Consider the following 16,853-nt stretch of genomic DNA (forward strand, 5'->3'; position numbering starts at 1 on the left):
TATTCATTGACAGTGAGATGGCGGGTAGCAGTAAAACACTACGTGTGCCGAACTCTTTTGGTAGATACAATTTAACGAATCATATTTATCCTGCAACCGGTGCTTCCATTGTCGGAACACACCTGCCTCATTTCCGTTTGGAAATATGAAGAGTTGTTAAAATAAGGGATTTTTTTACATGTTGTAAGGAACAAGTTCGTTTGAGAAAATTCGTAAAATCGCTGTTATACCCGATGAAGTTTGGAACTATGCTTCCATGCCGAGCAATTCTTTTGGCGTCCGTCATCAGGCAAAATTCAGAGTAACGTCAACGTCAGGTAAACACAGATAAAACACTTTCGAAGTCGCCTCTTTTGTTTTTCTTTACCCTCACCAAAATAGCTTATATCTTAAGACATTGACCATGAATTCATGACATCTAAATTGCTCCTTAAGACATTGATGTCCTTGAAGGAGGAAAAAACTGTTGTTAATGGTTCGGGTTATAATCGACTAAAATAACTTAATCGTTTTCTTATCGATACTATTAAAACATTGGTATCGCTTCTAGTACAATTTTTCGAACATTTCGACATGTCACAATTCTTGAATTATTTATGCAGTTTAAGGCCTAATTAAGACGACAAATTATGTTTATCTCCCAATATTTTACCTGTAATGTGACAGCGTTACAGATATCCTACCTTATATACAAAATCCCAGGACGAAAGTAATTTCCATCCACATACTGACAGACACTGTTAGGTTACTATCCACGAGAAGGATGTAAATGCGACGTCAAAACAAAATGTACGATTTGTAGCGAAATATTAAAGTAATGTTGCTGGAGAAGAGGATGAGCTGCGCAGTTGGTAGTATCTAGACAATTGTTCAAGAGATGCAGTACCATCACTATGGGAATTTCACTTTAGAGAAGAGCTGGTCCCAGGATCTAATGATTGTGTTCTTTTATGTCGAACGCCCTTTGACGAGATTCTTTTACGATCTCATTATTGAGTTTTTTAAATGTCAAACGCCCTTACAACGAAGTGCTCTCACGATCCCATGATTGAGTTTTTTATATGTCGAACGCCTTTACGAGGTGTTCTCTCGATCAAATGATTGTGTTTTTTTATGTCGAACGCCCTTTGACGAGATTCTTTTACGATCTCATTATTGAGTTTTTTAAATGTCAAACGCCCTTACAACGAAGTGCTCTCACGATCCCATGATTGAGTTTTTTATATGTCGAACGCCATTTGACGATGTGTTCTCTCGATCAAATGATTGTGTTTTTTATGTCGAACGCCCTTTGACGAGATTCTTTTACGATCTCATTATTGAGTTTTTTAAATGTCAAACGCCCTTACAACGAAGTGCTCTCACGATCCCATGATTGAGTTTTTTATATGTCGAACGCCTTTACGAGGTGTTCTCTCTTTCTCATGATTCTGTTTTTATGTCGAACGTCATTTGACGAGGTGTTCTCACGATCTCATCTTTGTGTTGTTTTTTTCATATAACGCCCTTTCAAGTAGGTGTTCACATGATCACATAATTGTGTAGAATTTCTATGTCTGTCACATCTCAATGCGATACTAGGACGATGTCAATATTATCAATACAAATGTATGCTACACAAAAGTCAAACGCCTTACAGCAAATTTCTTTTGACTCATTAGAGTGAACTACAATCGTACTTGTAACCTATATTTACTTGTATTGTAGTGTTAATCTGAAATATATTATTGTGAACAGCCGAACCTATAATATGGTGCATAGATGTTTTAAATGACAGCTGTTGAAACTATAATTTCATCTGCCTTATTCAAACAACTGCTAGTACTAGGATTTCTGCGGTTTCATTTTGATGGCACCGCAGATATGATTTAAACCTATGGCTGTAGAAATCAATATGATACCAACTGCTGTCCATTTCGTATATAAAAATAATATTGGAAAGATTATGTGACAGATTCGATATTAATTCTATATAATAAAACACGAAACATCATTTACAAATATCTTTCTGTTTTCCTTCTCTTTGTGAAATATGAACTATGCAATTTCTCCCAGACTAGGTATGGTCTCATAATAACGACGCTAGACCGTTGTAATATCGAATTACATTTTGTCTGAGTGATGTGACGAGAGGCACTACAGTAGCCACGTCTAGGGAGAGCTAACATGAAGTGGTCAGGTTATATACATAATTTGTCATTGTCCGTCCTATTACAATTTTCTACTTAATTTGGTCAAACTAATCACCGGGCAGAAAATCACTTATTCATAGAAGACGTATTTAATACAGAGATGGAGAAAATTGCCGGATTTCACGTTGTCATGTGAATTATGATTGATAAATTGGGTCGTGAGAGGACTGTCACTACCAGTGACCGCTCATACAAGCGCCGGCCTGTGCCGTGTTTTCAGACGTTTTGTAGATATACATATAACCTGTCTGAGATATAGTACTTGGCTTTACTATCGATTTGGATTTCATTGATTACAGATTATGTACAACGTTATCCTCATTTGCCGTTTTCTCCTCGAGCAGCCATCACTCGTTGCTTTGTCACACTTCTTGTATGCAGGCATAATGGAGTTTTCTACAACATTATAACTTGCCCTGACGCGGCCTCATTTTACTGATCAAACAATCATGTAAACACATTTCTCTTATCTTATATTACAGAATCAGACAAGTGTGGATTCTTCGTCCTGTTTTTCTGCATCAGAACAATGCACTGACCAGGAACTGCGTGGAATTAACAAGACTGTTCCTATGAGTGGAAGTGGCACTAAAAATATGCAAAACCGGAACAGGCGACGGAGTGGTACACTTTTACTACGTTCTTCACCATCCGACAACGATAGTGAGTCAGATGATTCTGCGGAACGAACACGAACGCACGTTATGCAAAAACGTGCTCAACGCCGTAATAGTTCACGGCGGAAGTCTCTTAAACAACGACAGCTATTAACGGAAGTATCTGATCAGGATAATATATACAATGGTGATTTAACTTCCGGTTATGTTGTTAATGGCGGGAATATCAGTCCACGTGGTCAGCTTCATTCTATGCAACGTCTAAGTGTGGCGAGTGACCGCAGTGAAAGTGTTAGACGTCATTCTGACGAATCCGTCCGAAGTGGATCGGTGTCTGTGTATTTCAAACCTGATGATTTACAGACGGACCCAACACCGTCTAGAAAGGGAAGCAACTCACAGTCAAATTCTAACAACTGTTGTTTCACACCTTTACAAACTGGTCTACCTCGTACCTCGTGGGGCTACAGTCTTCAGCCACCACAAAGTCCTCCACTTATTACTTCCACTCATCGTAAATCTATGCCAGGATTGAGTCCCAGGCCCTCTCCTAACTCTTTGACTGTAGGTGACAGAAAGAGTCCAAATGAGCGCAGGCGTCACTCCCATAATATTTCCAAATCAGGTGTTCTTGGGTTCAAATCAGATCGGAAGCGATTCTCTCTGGATCACCAATCATCGGGACACAAAGTAAAACAAACGTATCTTATGCCACCGGAAAGTCCCGCCTCGCGATGTAGAAGGTGGTCGTCAGATTCTGGCTCTTCCCGAAGATCCTCCGGTAACAATGAGAGTACAGACTGGAACGAAGATATCAAGGGACAAGGTAAGGTTTAGAGCGGTGAGCACCGAGTAGAACAACGATACACTTTATATACAGGAAATTTACATTCAACCTATGTTTTCTGTTCCACGCAAACTTTAATCATACGAATTTGAATTATACATATAAATATTTTGATTCCAGAATAGACGATTTAAGTAAACCATTCAACCTTACTGAATGACCTATGTGATTTATGGGAGGAGAATTAATGTTTTATTTGAGATCGATGTTAAGAAATGTGTGACATACGTACATTACAGTAATACTTTATTTCCGGGCTTGTTGGCTTAATCTTCCTAATTTCTGAACTCATATAAGTTATACCACGAATCGTGGAATTATTTCATCCCTTGATTATCTAAGATACCTAGCACTTGACTTAAACAAATAACAAATAATAAAAATAATTACAGCAAACCAATTAAACGACAATTTAAAAAGATGTTGATGTTCTGTAAAATTAAAGTTGACAGAAACTTTGTGAAAGAAGTGAGTGTAAAATAACACAGCCTATCCTGGTTGATGATTTAGTACTTCGTGTGTCGTCTCCTGAGAAACTATAGTCTATCTAATAGTGAAAATCGATACTGTTGAATGGTTGATAAGTGGACATAACGGCTGTTGCATTGTTTATAATGAAAGGTTGATAGCGGCCGTGAAATGATACCAGTGATTTTTACCTCCTGTTAGGATAAAGCTTTCAAGTTTACACCCAGTTGGTAGTCAACGATGATGTAATTACGGGTAGTTATCATCAGTTATCAACAAGATATAAGGCATGAACAGAGTGTTTACTAACAACGTGACATCACATATACAGAATACTGACAACTAGATATCATAAAAACAAAATACTGACAACTAGATATCATACATACAGAATACTGACAACTATATATAACACTTACAGAATACTGACAACTAGATGTCACACCAACAGAATACTGACAACTAGATATCACACATACAGAATACTGACAACTAGATATCACACATACAGAATACTGATAACTATATATCACACAAACAGAATACTGACAACTAGATATCACACATACAGAATACTGACAACTAGATATCACACATACAGAATACTGACAACTAGATATAACACATACAGAATACTGACAACTAGATGTCACACCAACAGAATACTGACAACTAGATATCACACATACAGAATACTGATAACTATATATCACACAAACAGAATACTGACAACTAGATATAACACTTACAGAATACTGACAACTAGATATAACACTTACAGAATACTGACAACTAGATATCACACATACAGAATACTGACAACTAGATATCATACATACAGAATATTGACTACTAGATATCATACATACAGAATACTGACAACTAGATATCACACATACAGAATACTGACATTAGATATCACACATACAGAATACTGACAACTAGATATCACACATACAGAATACTGACGACTAGATATCACACATACAGAATACTGACAACTAGATATCACACATACAGAATACTGACGACTAGATATCACACATACAGAATACTGACGACTAGATATCACACATACAGAATACTGACAACTAGATATCATACATACAGAATATTGACCACTAGATATCACACATACAGAATACTGACAACTAGATATCACACATACAGAATACTTACAACTAGATATCACACATACAGAATACTGACAACTAGATATCACACATACAGAATACTGACGACTAGATATCACACATACAGAATACTGACAACTAGATATCACACATACAGAATACTGACGACTAGATATCACACATACAGAATACTGACAACTAGATATCATACATACAGAATATTGACAACTAGACGTCACAAATACAGAATACTGACAACTAGATATCACACATACAGAATACTGACAACTATATATAACACATACAGAATACTGACAACTAGATATCACACATACAGAATATTGACAACTAGATATCATACATACAGAATATTGACAACTAGATATCACACATACAGAATACGGACAACTAGATATCACACATACAGAATACTTACAACTAGATATCACACATACAGAATACTGACAACTAGATATCATACATACAGAATATTGACTACTAGATATCACACATACAGAATACTGACAACTAGATATCACACATACAGAATACTGACAACTAGATATCATACATACAGAATATTGACTACTAGTATTTACATGTATTTGTCCCTTTCTCCCAGTTATAAATGTTCAGTTTTGGAACATATTCGTAAACAAAATGTCCCACAGGCGGCCATCTATGATGTTGGGAGTTAAAGATTGTACAAAAGGCAAACAAGTAAATAGTAACATTTGATAAGATATGTATTAAACAGCACCATACAGACTTCTCGGTAATTCTAAGGGCCTAACTGTTAAACCTAAGACGCCACTGACTGAAAATCCAATTAGACTTTCCTTCTGATCGAGTTGTGAAAGGTCGACAGGGGGCCATCTTGGAGTTTGACCGTTAATGATGCTATTTCTTTAGAAAATATAGCTGCATTGTCTTGAAATTGTGTATCTAATTTCGCATTGACCTCTCGTATGCATGTTAGATTTTGGAACTGATTGGGAAAAATGACAGTATAAGTTTGTTATTGCTATTTCTTGAGGATACGACCAACATTTGTCAAGTTTCATAATGTCGGTTCCCTTTGGTCCAACACCCAATTGTGTGACTGATAAAACAAAATGGCTGACCAGGGAAAATAAGAGGACATGAGAAGAAAGAAAGTATCCATCTGATACAGAAAGAAGAAAGGCCATACATGGCGATCCTCAGGGATACCTATTTACACCTTTATATCTCACTTAACATGGTACAAACGACAAATTATCACAGCCCTGTTGTCACATACAGGCTCTTCTATCTGTTTCTAGTTATTCTCTGTTATCGTGTGTAACAGTGTAACCAACCGAGGCCTTGTATATGAATCAGTAAAATAAATATTTTTGGATTACAAATTAAACCCAAAGAATCCATTTTGTCACCATTGTGCCTGTTTGACTTGATGTGGTCCAGCATATGTCACTGAGTAAACTCTGGATCAATACATTGTACGACCGTACAGATTCTGTCGCCAAGGAGAACTGGAGAATCCCTATAAGGTTGTGTGCTACTTCGTCTCTAACTGATCTGATCAGGTTACATATCAACAAACTACAAGAGTAATACAAACAAAAACCTTAAGCTATTTAGATGTCGTTCTATCTAAACCTTTCCATGCAAACACTATTTGACATTTCCTCCATGAAGTATTTCTGATATATCAACTCGGTTTGGTTTTAGTAGAATACATATCAGTGTTATCTACCATGGAAACACAGAGTGACCTGAAGAAATAACTGTTGTTATGGAAGACTGTGATGATAGTGTCTGGGTTCATTTTGGGTTCGCTTTTGATTTTCCTTCCCACGTGATACCGTTACCGATATACGCGTGTGTCGTCGATCCTTCTGTATTGAATAATTGTATTAACGTTCACATCGGAAAGGAAAAACGTTAGGTCGGCTTGAATTATCGTGTTCTGTTTTGGTTTTAACACCACCTATACATAACAGAACGAAAGTTTAAGTCAATAGACATTCCAGGCATTCAGTTGTTTTGTAAATGTGTGTAACATCTGGTGCAAAGAAACCCTGTTGCTGTCTGCGTTTATTTTGTTTTCTAGGAGGAAGACACAACCATCCCTGTTTTATTAATTGATATCACGGGATTCCTTTCTATTTTCATCAATCAAAGATAGATGTCGAGTATTTGTAGTCCGCCATCCTCGGATCGTCGGTTCTTTTTAAAAACCACATGCCAATATACTTACACTATTATTGTTATCGTTGTTTATAGATGAGTGTCTTTCCCTGATTCATCTGTAGATTCCACTAACTTGGCACAACTATAGACTAAGTGATGCCTAAAGACTAAAGGGAAAATAGAGAAAATGACCGACAAGCAGCTAGCTTTTATCATGACAAAGTTTTGTATTAAAAGCCGTATCAGTTGGAAATTAGATCGTTATCAGCTCATACAATTTTATTGTTTATTGAACCTAACAGACAGGCAGCCATCTTTTGCCTTTGACTCCTTGCAACAATTATGATATATCACTGTTCGTCAGACATTACTTGAGTGATTCTTAAATTAAATATGTATGACTCCATTCGCCTATCAATACAAAACAAAACGATGACAACAAGAGTAAAGAGATTAGATTAAAAATGATAAACATAGATAAAAACCAACATAAATAACTTATTGTTTCAAACATCTAGGACCTCTTGTCACGAAAAGGTTCTACAAGAATGTCTTCGGGTCATTTATGCTGTACACAGCCTCAGATGACTTGGTTGTTCTGAGTTTGACTGAAACGAAACATAATCATTGTTAATATAACTGCTGTTGGACCTATCTTTTTATATTAAAAACAATTAGTTTTAATCGAAGCTAGTGCAACAGGCTTGTAGGCCTATTTTCCACTGACAGAAAAATGTGATTTGTACTACTGACAAAAACAAGATGACAACTTTCAACGGAATAATGAATGGACTTGGTGCTACATATCGTTTTAATGAAATTGTAAGTGTACAATGACTGACTGTATGAAAAATGGCCACAAAACAAGTAGATAACATTCATTCTATATTTTAAAGCATGATTAAAAATACATTATGAAAAAAATATTAACACACGATCATCCTTAATGATATATATAAGATCCATTGTTTTATTAAACAAATGTAGTTTAATATGATAATTATTTTACATAACAGTTGTGCCTAATAATTCTTCGCTAGTTTTGAAAACAATCTCATTTGGTTGTAGATTTGGGTGTCTAATTCTTTATTTACACAGAAATACATTATTCAAGCAAACAAAATAACTTGTCCAAATATTAAAACTTCTTCATATTTAGCCAAAACAACTTTTCCTGTCTCAATTTACGTCACTAATTGATATTAATTAATCTCTATAATAACGGAATTATCGATTTTCTTTCTATCATCCTCACATCTGAGGATTCCAAACTCATCTCCTGTCAGGTTTGTTTTACTGTTGTACAAATATTGGTCATTGATTAGAGCAATATATTACACATTCCTTTATTCTCAGACAAGATGTAATGAAGTGAAAACGATTTTTTTTAATTTTTATTCACACGGTATTTTGGTGTTAATCTAGAAAACTACATCTTTACTATTGTATCGTGATAATTACTTATCTGTTTGATAATTAAAAAGGTTGAATTTTCATCTTTAGTAGTAAAACATAACACAGTATCATGTTGTAATTCTATGAATACAATAAGAATTGTAAACCTTCTCTGTATGTCAGCAAGGTTTTTTTCTAATGCCATGTACCCTAAGCTTTGCTTTTTCTACAAATGATCGGTATGATTTCAAAGTGATACTGAATACTGATGACAACGGTCGTGTTTGATACTAAACGAAGTATCACTGGATCAATAGGTAAATATCACCCGTTTATGAAATGCACTGACTCTAACGTAAAGATATAACATATAAATTAACATAACAAACATACCTGTTTGTGGTCCCCAGTGGAGAGTAGTCCTGATGCTGAGGATGTTAATTGCACTTCACGTGAACGGAACAATACTGTTATGTGTTGAAGGGTTAACAAAAATAGTAGCTCTAACAAAATCTATTGCTTCTCTTAATTAATTTTGTTTACTTGCAGATTATCTGTCCTCTTTAAAAACAAGAGATGTATTGCTCTACCGAGACAAGAACGACCAGAATTGTCGGTGTAAGTAGAGTTTTCTTACTGATTCTTCAACGTGAATTAATCAGGAATGTTTAACATGTCAGAACTAGGTCACTGTTCAACATATCAGTCCTATGCTGCTGTTAAATCTAAATCTATTCATCAAAAGGTTAACAAGTCAATATTATGAAATTCTTACATAATAAAAGTATGGAGAATGATTAAGGAGAAGTATGTTGTTGTTACATCGTTCATATGTCACATGCGATGATAAGATGTTAACACGATAATCGCTTGTAATCGATTAATGATTAACATGTGAAACACATGTATTGAAGAATGGTTAACACACTCAGTTAACAAGTGAATTACGTATTACTACTTCGCGGCTAACATGTGAATCACATGCTATTTTTGCGTGGTCAACATGGGAATCACATGTTATTTTTGTGTGGTCAACATGGGAATCAGATTATATTATTGCGTGGTCAACATGTGAATCGCATGCTATTTTTGCGTGGTCAACATTTGAATCACTTGTTATTTTTGCGTGGTCGACATGGGAACCAGATTATATTATCGCGTAGTCAACATGTGAATCACATGCTATTTTTGCGTGGTCAACATATCACATGTTAATTTAGCGTCGTCAACATGTGAATCACATGTTAATTTAGCGTGGTCAACATGTGAATCACATGTTATTTTTGCGTGGTCAACATGTGAATTACATGTTATTTGAACATGGTTAGCATACCTAGCTAGCAAGTGAATCACGTTAGTTTGGCATTGTTAACATATCGATAACATATTGTTGCATGGTTAGCATGTGAATAACATATCATTGATCCGTGGTTTACATGTGAATCACATTTTATTGTTCCATGGCTGAATATGTGAATCATATTTCACTGTTAGATGATAAAAATATGAATCGTGTTTTGGTGACACATTAAAATGTTATTTGTTTCGTATGTTATATCATATATGAATAGTGTATTGTATGGTTAACATAAATGGCAAATAGGTTAAAATTAAGCTTTTGGAAAGCGGTGAGTTATGTTGAGTAAATATAATAAGTGTACACATCATCTAGCAGCCTTCCTTTCACTAAAGAGCTATTGCACACCTGTTATAACGATATACATTAGGAACAATCCTAATAAATGATAGCATCTTTAGGGACACGCGACACGATTATCAATGAGACGGCTGTGTCTATATTTGGTCATACGTTTGTTTTAATGATTACAAATTTCCTGTTCCTTCTTCAGATGTTATTGTAGTGACTCCAGTGGCGCTCTGGCTATTCAGTAGTGTTACACTTGTCATCACGTTCCAACTCTAGACCGGTAGTATCACAGGAAGTCAAAATAGTGAAACAAGCTATCGCAAATAACTTGAGGCAAATAGTTCAATCCAATATCCTGTTGTCATGGGTACGACTTAGACTTCCCTATTGAAATTAAATACAGCACGAGTCTCCAAATCCAAAGACAAGTATTATGTCTAAAAGCATAGCGTTTCCAGTTCTGTATCTAACATTTGTATTCCCATAGCTGTAACAATTTATTATAAGCTATCATGGTCTTCCTTTGTGTTTCAAACGTGTGACGGGGTCGTATATAAACCGTACATTAACTTTCCTTTCTCCTTTGGAGTTAATTTCGCTGTTCCTTCAATCAGATGCTTTCTTCAGGTTATATCGTATAACCTTATCAAATTAACGCCTGAAAGGTTATGACGTCATATATAACAAAGCTGTTTTTACGTAAATCGTTTCAGAGTGTTTTTGGTTAACAAAAAATGGTTCTTATTCTCTCAGAGATAACTGAATTTGTTTGGATATTTATTTTCAAAAAGAGCGCAGTAACCTACACTAGTCAAAAGAAGGAAAGGCTGGTGTGTAAATGAACACTAAATATGGACGCCTTACTCTTTGGGCTAATTCTAAAGCGTGATATACTTCGCACAGTGTATTTTCTGATCATAATTTATTTTTCGTAAAAGATTAAACATAAGCTACAAACAACAGTAATTACAGGGTTACTGGTACAAATAACAGCGCTTACGGGTGAAAAAAAACAGCAGATAAAAGTACAAATAACAGCGCTTACGGGTGAAAAAAAAAACAGCAGATAAAAGTACAAATAGAGTGATTATTGGTTCAGATGAAATAAGTTACTGTTACAGATAACAGTAGTTACTGATACAGATAACAGTAGTTACTGATACGGATAACAGTAGTTACTGATACGGATAACAGTAGTTACTGATACGGATAACAGTAGTTACTGATACGGATAACAGTAGTTACTGATACGGATAACAGTAGTTACTGATACGGATAACAGTAGTACTGACACAGATAACAGTAGTTACTGATACGGATAACAGTAGTTACTGATACGGATAACAGTAGTTACTGATACGGATAACAGTAGTTACTGATACGGATAACAGTAGTTACTGATACGGATAACAGTAGTTACTGATACGGATAACAGTAGTTACTGATACGGATAACAGTAGTTACTGATACAGATAACAGTAGTACTGACACAGATAACAGTAGTACTGACACAGATAACAGTAGTTACTGATACGGATAACAGTAGTTACTGATACGGATAACAGTAGTTACTGATACGGATAACAGTAGTACTGACACAGATAACAGTAGTTACTGATACGGATAACAGTAGTTACTGATACGGATAACAGTAGTTACTGATACGGATAACATTAGTTACTGTTACAGATAACAGTAGTACTGACACAGATAACAGTAGTTACTGATACGGATAACAGTAGTTACTGATACGGATAACAGTAGTTACTGGCACAGATAACACTAGTTACTGACACAGATAACTGTAGTTACTGACACAGATAACACTAGTTACTGATACAGATAACAGCAGTTACTGGCACAGATAACAGTAGTTACTGACACAGATAACAGTAGTTACTGACACAGATAACTGTAGTTACTGACACAGATAACAGTAGTTACTGACACAGATAACAGTAGTTACTGATACGGATAACAGTAGTACTGACACAGATAACTGTAGTTACTGATACGGATAACAGTAGTTACTGATACGGATCACAGTAGTTACTGATACGGATCACAGTAGTTACTGACACAGATAACAGTAGTACTGACACAGATAACACTAGTTACTGACACAGACAACATTAGTTACTGATACGGATAACACTAGTTACTGACACAGACAACAGTAGTTACTGGCACAGATAACACTAGTTACTGACACGGATAACACTAGTTACTGACACAGATAACATTAGTTACTGACACAGATAACACTAGTTACTGACACAGACAACATTAGTTACTGACACGGATAACACTAGTTACTGACACAGACAACAGTAGTTACTGGCACAGATAACAGTAGTTACTGACACGGATAACACTAGTTACTGACACAGATAACAGTAGTTACTGACACAGATAACTGTAGTTACTGACACGGATAACACTAGTTACTGATACAGATAACAGTAGTTACTGCCACAGATAACAGTAGTTACTGGCACAGATAACAGTAATTACTGACACAGATAACACTAGTTACTGATACAGATAACAGCAGTTACTGGCACAGATAACAGTAGTTACTGACACAGATAACAGTAGTTACTGACACGGATAACACTAGTTACTGATACGGATAACAGTAGTTACTGGCACAGATAACAGTAGTTACTGACACAGATAACAGTAGTTACTGACACAGATAACTGTAGTTACTGACACGGATAACAGTAGTTACTGACACAGATAACAGTAGTTACTGACACAGATAACTGTAGTTACTGACACGGATAACACTAGTTACTGATACAGATAACAGTAGTTACTGGCACAGATAACAGTAGTTACTGACACAGATAACTGTAGTTACTGACACAGATAACACTAGTTACTGATACAGATAACAGCAGTTACTGGCACAGATAACAGTAGTTACTGGCACAGATAACACTAGTTACTGACACAGATAACAGTAGTTACTGATACAGATAACTGTAGTTACTGACACGGATAACACTAGTTACTGATACAGATAACAGTAGTTACTGGCACAGATAACAGTAGTTTCTGGTAAAATATAGCACCACTTACAGGTACAAAATAGCTGTAGATACCGGTACAATCTGAGGGGAAACACGAAGTGCGATAGAATGTTCTCAAGAAGGAGAACATTTATGATCAAACAGCAAATATGCATTAGAATAGCTGAAGTACTCGATAAAATAGGAACATTAACTTTCTACAGGTAATGGTTTAGGCATGCGTGTTGTTGGAGGCCAATGTCGGTATGGCAACAGTCTTGGCGCCTTTGTTACATATATAGACAATGATGGACCAGCTGACTCCTACGGTATCCAGGAAGGTTAGTTCTATAACATGTGACACTAAAAGCATCAATATCATATATACATATATATATAGATCTTGTCTTCTATTACACTCCCGCAACGAAATTGTGCCCAAATATACATATATACAAAAACAGTTATTATTCACAAGTTTTCTCCAAAATTCCACATTGCAATAAAACATATGGAAAAATATGTATGATAAACCATGAACAATTTCAAACATGATAAGCTTGTGTCAGAATTATCGAAAACTTGTTTGTTATCATTGTATCTTAAGATATTCGTCCTCATTTTTTGCGATGACTGATTTCCATTACATTTGCTAGTATGTAAAATTTCAGTTAATAAACTTCTGGTAGCTACGATGGAAGATCTGAAATGAGTGTCGTCGATGCAATATCGGATTTATAAAACGAGATCGATAATTGGATGACACGACTGACATATAAAAGAAAGTTTGATTAATACCAAATTACATCGGCACGAATGTAAGATTTTATTTACAATGTAATCCATATTTAAGGAAAATTAGCAAAAACTCTCAAATTAATTTCTCGATACGTTTTTCATTACCGACACAAGCATGTTACGTCATCGTGACCTGACGTAATTACGACGTCACAATAGTTTTATCAAACATGTGTTGCACGATATTTATGACCTGGCCGTATGACATAACACAACAGGCCAGTTATATGATAGTTAACAGTAAAATGTCTGGCGTTACTGATTGACATGTGTTTCGATTTTGACGTTGCTAGGAGACCAAGTGCTGATGTGGAATGGTAAATCCCTATTGGACACGACATTCGAGGAGACTAAGAAGATCGTCAATCAGTCTTCAGAAATCGTCCAGTTGGTAGTTGTCCACCATGAAGAGAAGTAAGATGGTCTGAGTATACAACACTACTTTGTTGATCTGTAATAGCTTCGATTCCAAAATATTTTTGAAGGAATACAAATACTAATAATGCACTGGTTTATGTTCTATATAGACCCGATAAGGTCCTGCAACTTAAAGCTATTGAATTTATTTTCTATATTTTTTTTCTTATATAAAGATATCGGTATTTCAATGTTTTTGCAGTGTTTTGATGTGGCATATGAAAATTGTATAAACAGGCAAACAAGTGAATAGCACTTTTCAATACAAATTTAGAATAGATACTGTAGAGTCGTATAATGAATTTAACTTCACCATACAGCTGTTTTGTCTGGGACTCTCACTGATGCTAAGGGCCTCAGGGAAATATGGTCCACAGTTTACCCTTGGCCCTTTGAATCGAATGCTCAAATTCTATTCATTACTGAATTAACGTTCAAGCAATACCGCATCAATTAAACTATTTATACCTGTTCCTTGAATATTTACTATTTATTAAATGTGTTTGAAAGACACATTGCTTCTGTGGTAATGACGAATTCACTGGTCGGCAGGGGCGTGGAGGGGGAGAGCAGAGGAGAAGAGTGGAATTGGATTAAAAACAATGAACTCAAAACCATTGTAAACGATATCGTTAATTACAATAACATATCTCTCTACTGTTCATTCCTAAGGACAAGAATTACCTAAAATTATGATAATAAATAAGGAGGCAGAAACATAATACAGGAATACCTTTCATAGATGCGCTAGTGCCAAACAGTGTTGGAGCTGGAATCGTCTATCAGACAACACCAAATTTATCGCATTCTGTAATTAATCATTCGCTCCGTCATGTATGAAATAGCGCGATTTTCTAGGTTATCACGGCACAGGCTCATTTATCGGTGAATGAAATAACAATGAAAATGTTATCTGGCTAATGGCAGTGATTTAGAGGCTTTATAACAGAGTTCTAGGATAACCCATTAATGTCAAATAAGCTTGTGTTTTCTTTCCGGCTTAGCGTCTCTTTATCCACAAAGCCCGGAATCAGGTGACAGGTTTGTTGGTAATTGTTGTTTGAAGCTGAAGTCGTCGTATGCCTGAACTATCGATCTATCACCAGCCTACTTCAATCCTTACTACCGTTTTGACACTCCAATACTTGTGTTTTGGTAGTGAATGGTGTTTAAGAATAACACGATATGCAATGCAGGTGAATTCGGAGACAATTAATTACTATCCTGTGGGGCAAACTGTCATAATAGAAGTGGGCGCACTTGATATCGAAGTCTTGACAACTCCACTGCCGCGAGAGGTTTGTTCTTAAATAGGATATAAACAATCGTGTTTCTAAATCAAAAAAACATCAAGATGTCATTTTCCAGTGTTAGAAAGAACGAAACGCCACCGGTCCCTTATAATTGAGAATCTGATCATAATTCTATTCAAATATCGATTTCTAGTTTCAGAATGAGTTTTAAAAAAACAAACGGAAAAAAAAAATCGGTCACACAAAGTAAGTCAGTCTCGTCCAGGAAGAGACAAGACTTAATTGATGATACATTTATTGTTTCTCCTTATGTGAAAAGAGATACTCTAATTATTGTATAGCGATGAAGTTTATTCTATTTTAGCTACAGAGTCAATAATATAAATTCCAAGCTTCATCACCAGCCATGTTGACAAGTGGTCTGCCTAGGCAATTATCAGCTTTTAAAAGCCAGCGTTTGTGTTGCTGAATGTATACAAGCGAATGTATACTTAGGAAATATTTAACTTGAGGATTCGATATCTTAATTATTTTTATTTCATCTCACTTCGATTCCTGTTTTAACTAATTTGTGTATTGTATCTCCACTCTAGGTATGATACAGAAACAACCTGTAGCACTAACAAATATCATTGTTCAATAAGTCTCATTATTTGCTGAACCAATGTAATTGGAATCTGTACAGGTAGCATTGTGTCAAATTAGAATCATTTTACTACAAGACTGTAACATAATCTTATTGAACATGTCTTTAGAACCATAAAGCAAATCACCTAAATCGGCTTTAAAATGGAAAGCGAACATTTCCCATATGTTTCATTCATTGACTACTTCATTTATTTTTATTCTTGCTCTTCTTCTTTACTATTTAATTGTTGTGGTGGCGGATCTGA

The 16,853-nt window shown here is 35.6% G+C and overlaps 1 protein-coding gene across 1 annotated transcript in view; it reads left to right on the forward strand.

Annotated features, from left to right (window-relative positions):
* LOC132552439 (regulating synaptic membrane exocytosis protein 1-like) overlaps window positions 1-16,853 on the forward strand; it is a 69,307-nt gene that overhangs the window by 40,327 nt on the left and 12,127 nt on the right. Inside the window, exons 5-8 of the mRNA XM_060216606.1 lie at window positions 2,675-3,635; window positions 9,377-9,445; window positions 13,717-13,833; window positions 14,584-14,704. Of these exons, the coding sequence (XP_060072589.1) occupies window positions 2,675-3,635; window positions 9,377-9,445; window positions 13,717-13,833; window positions 14,584-14,704 (1,268 nt within the window). The remainder of the gene's footprint in view (window positions 1-2,674; window positions 3,636-9,376; window positions 9,446-13,716; window positions 13,834-14,583; window positions 14,705-16,853) is intronic.

This window comes from Ylistrum balloti, unplaced genomic scaffold (genome assembly GCF_031769215.1).
Source record: "Ylistrum balloti isolate Yb309-2 unplaced genomic scaffold, AGI_CSIRO_Ybal_v1 Utg370248, whole genome shotgun sequence".
Taxonomy (NCBI): Eukaryota; Metazoa; Mollusca; class Bivalvia; order Pectinida; family Pectinidae; genus Ylistrum; species Ylistrum balloti.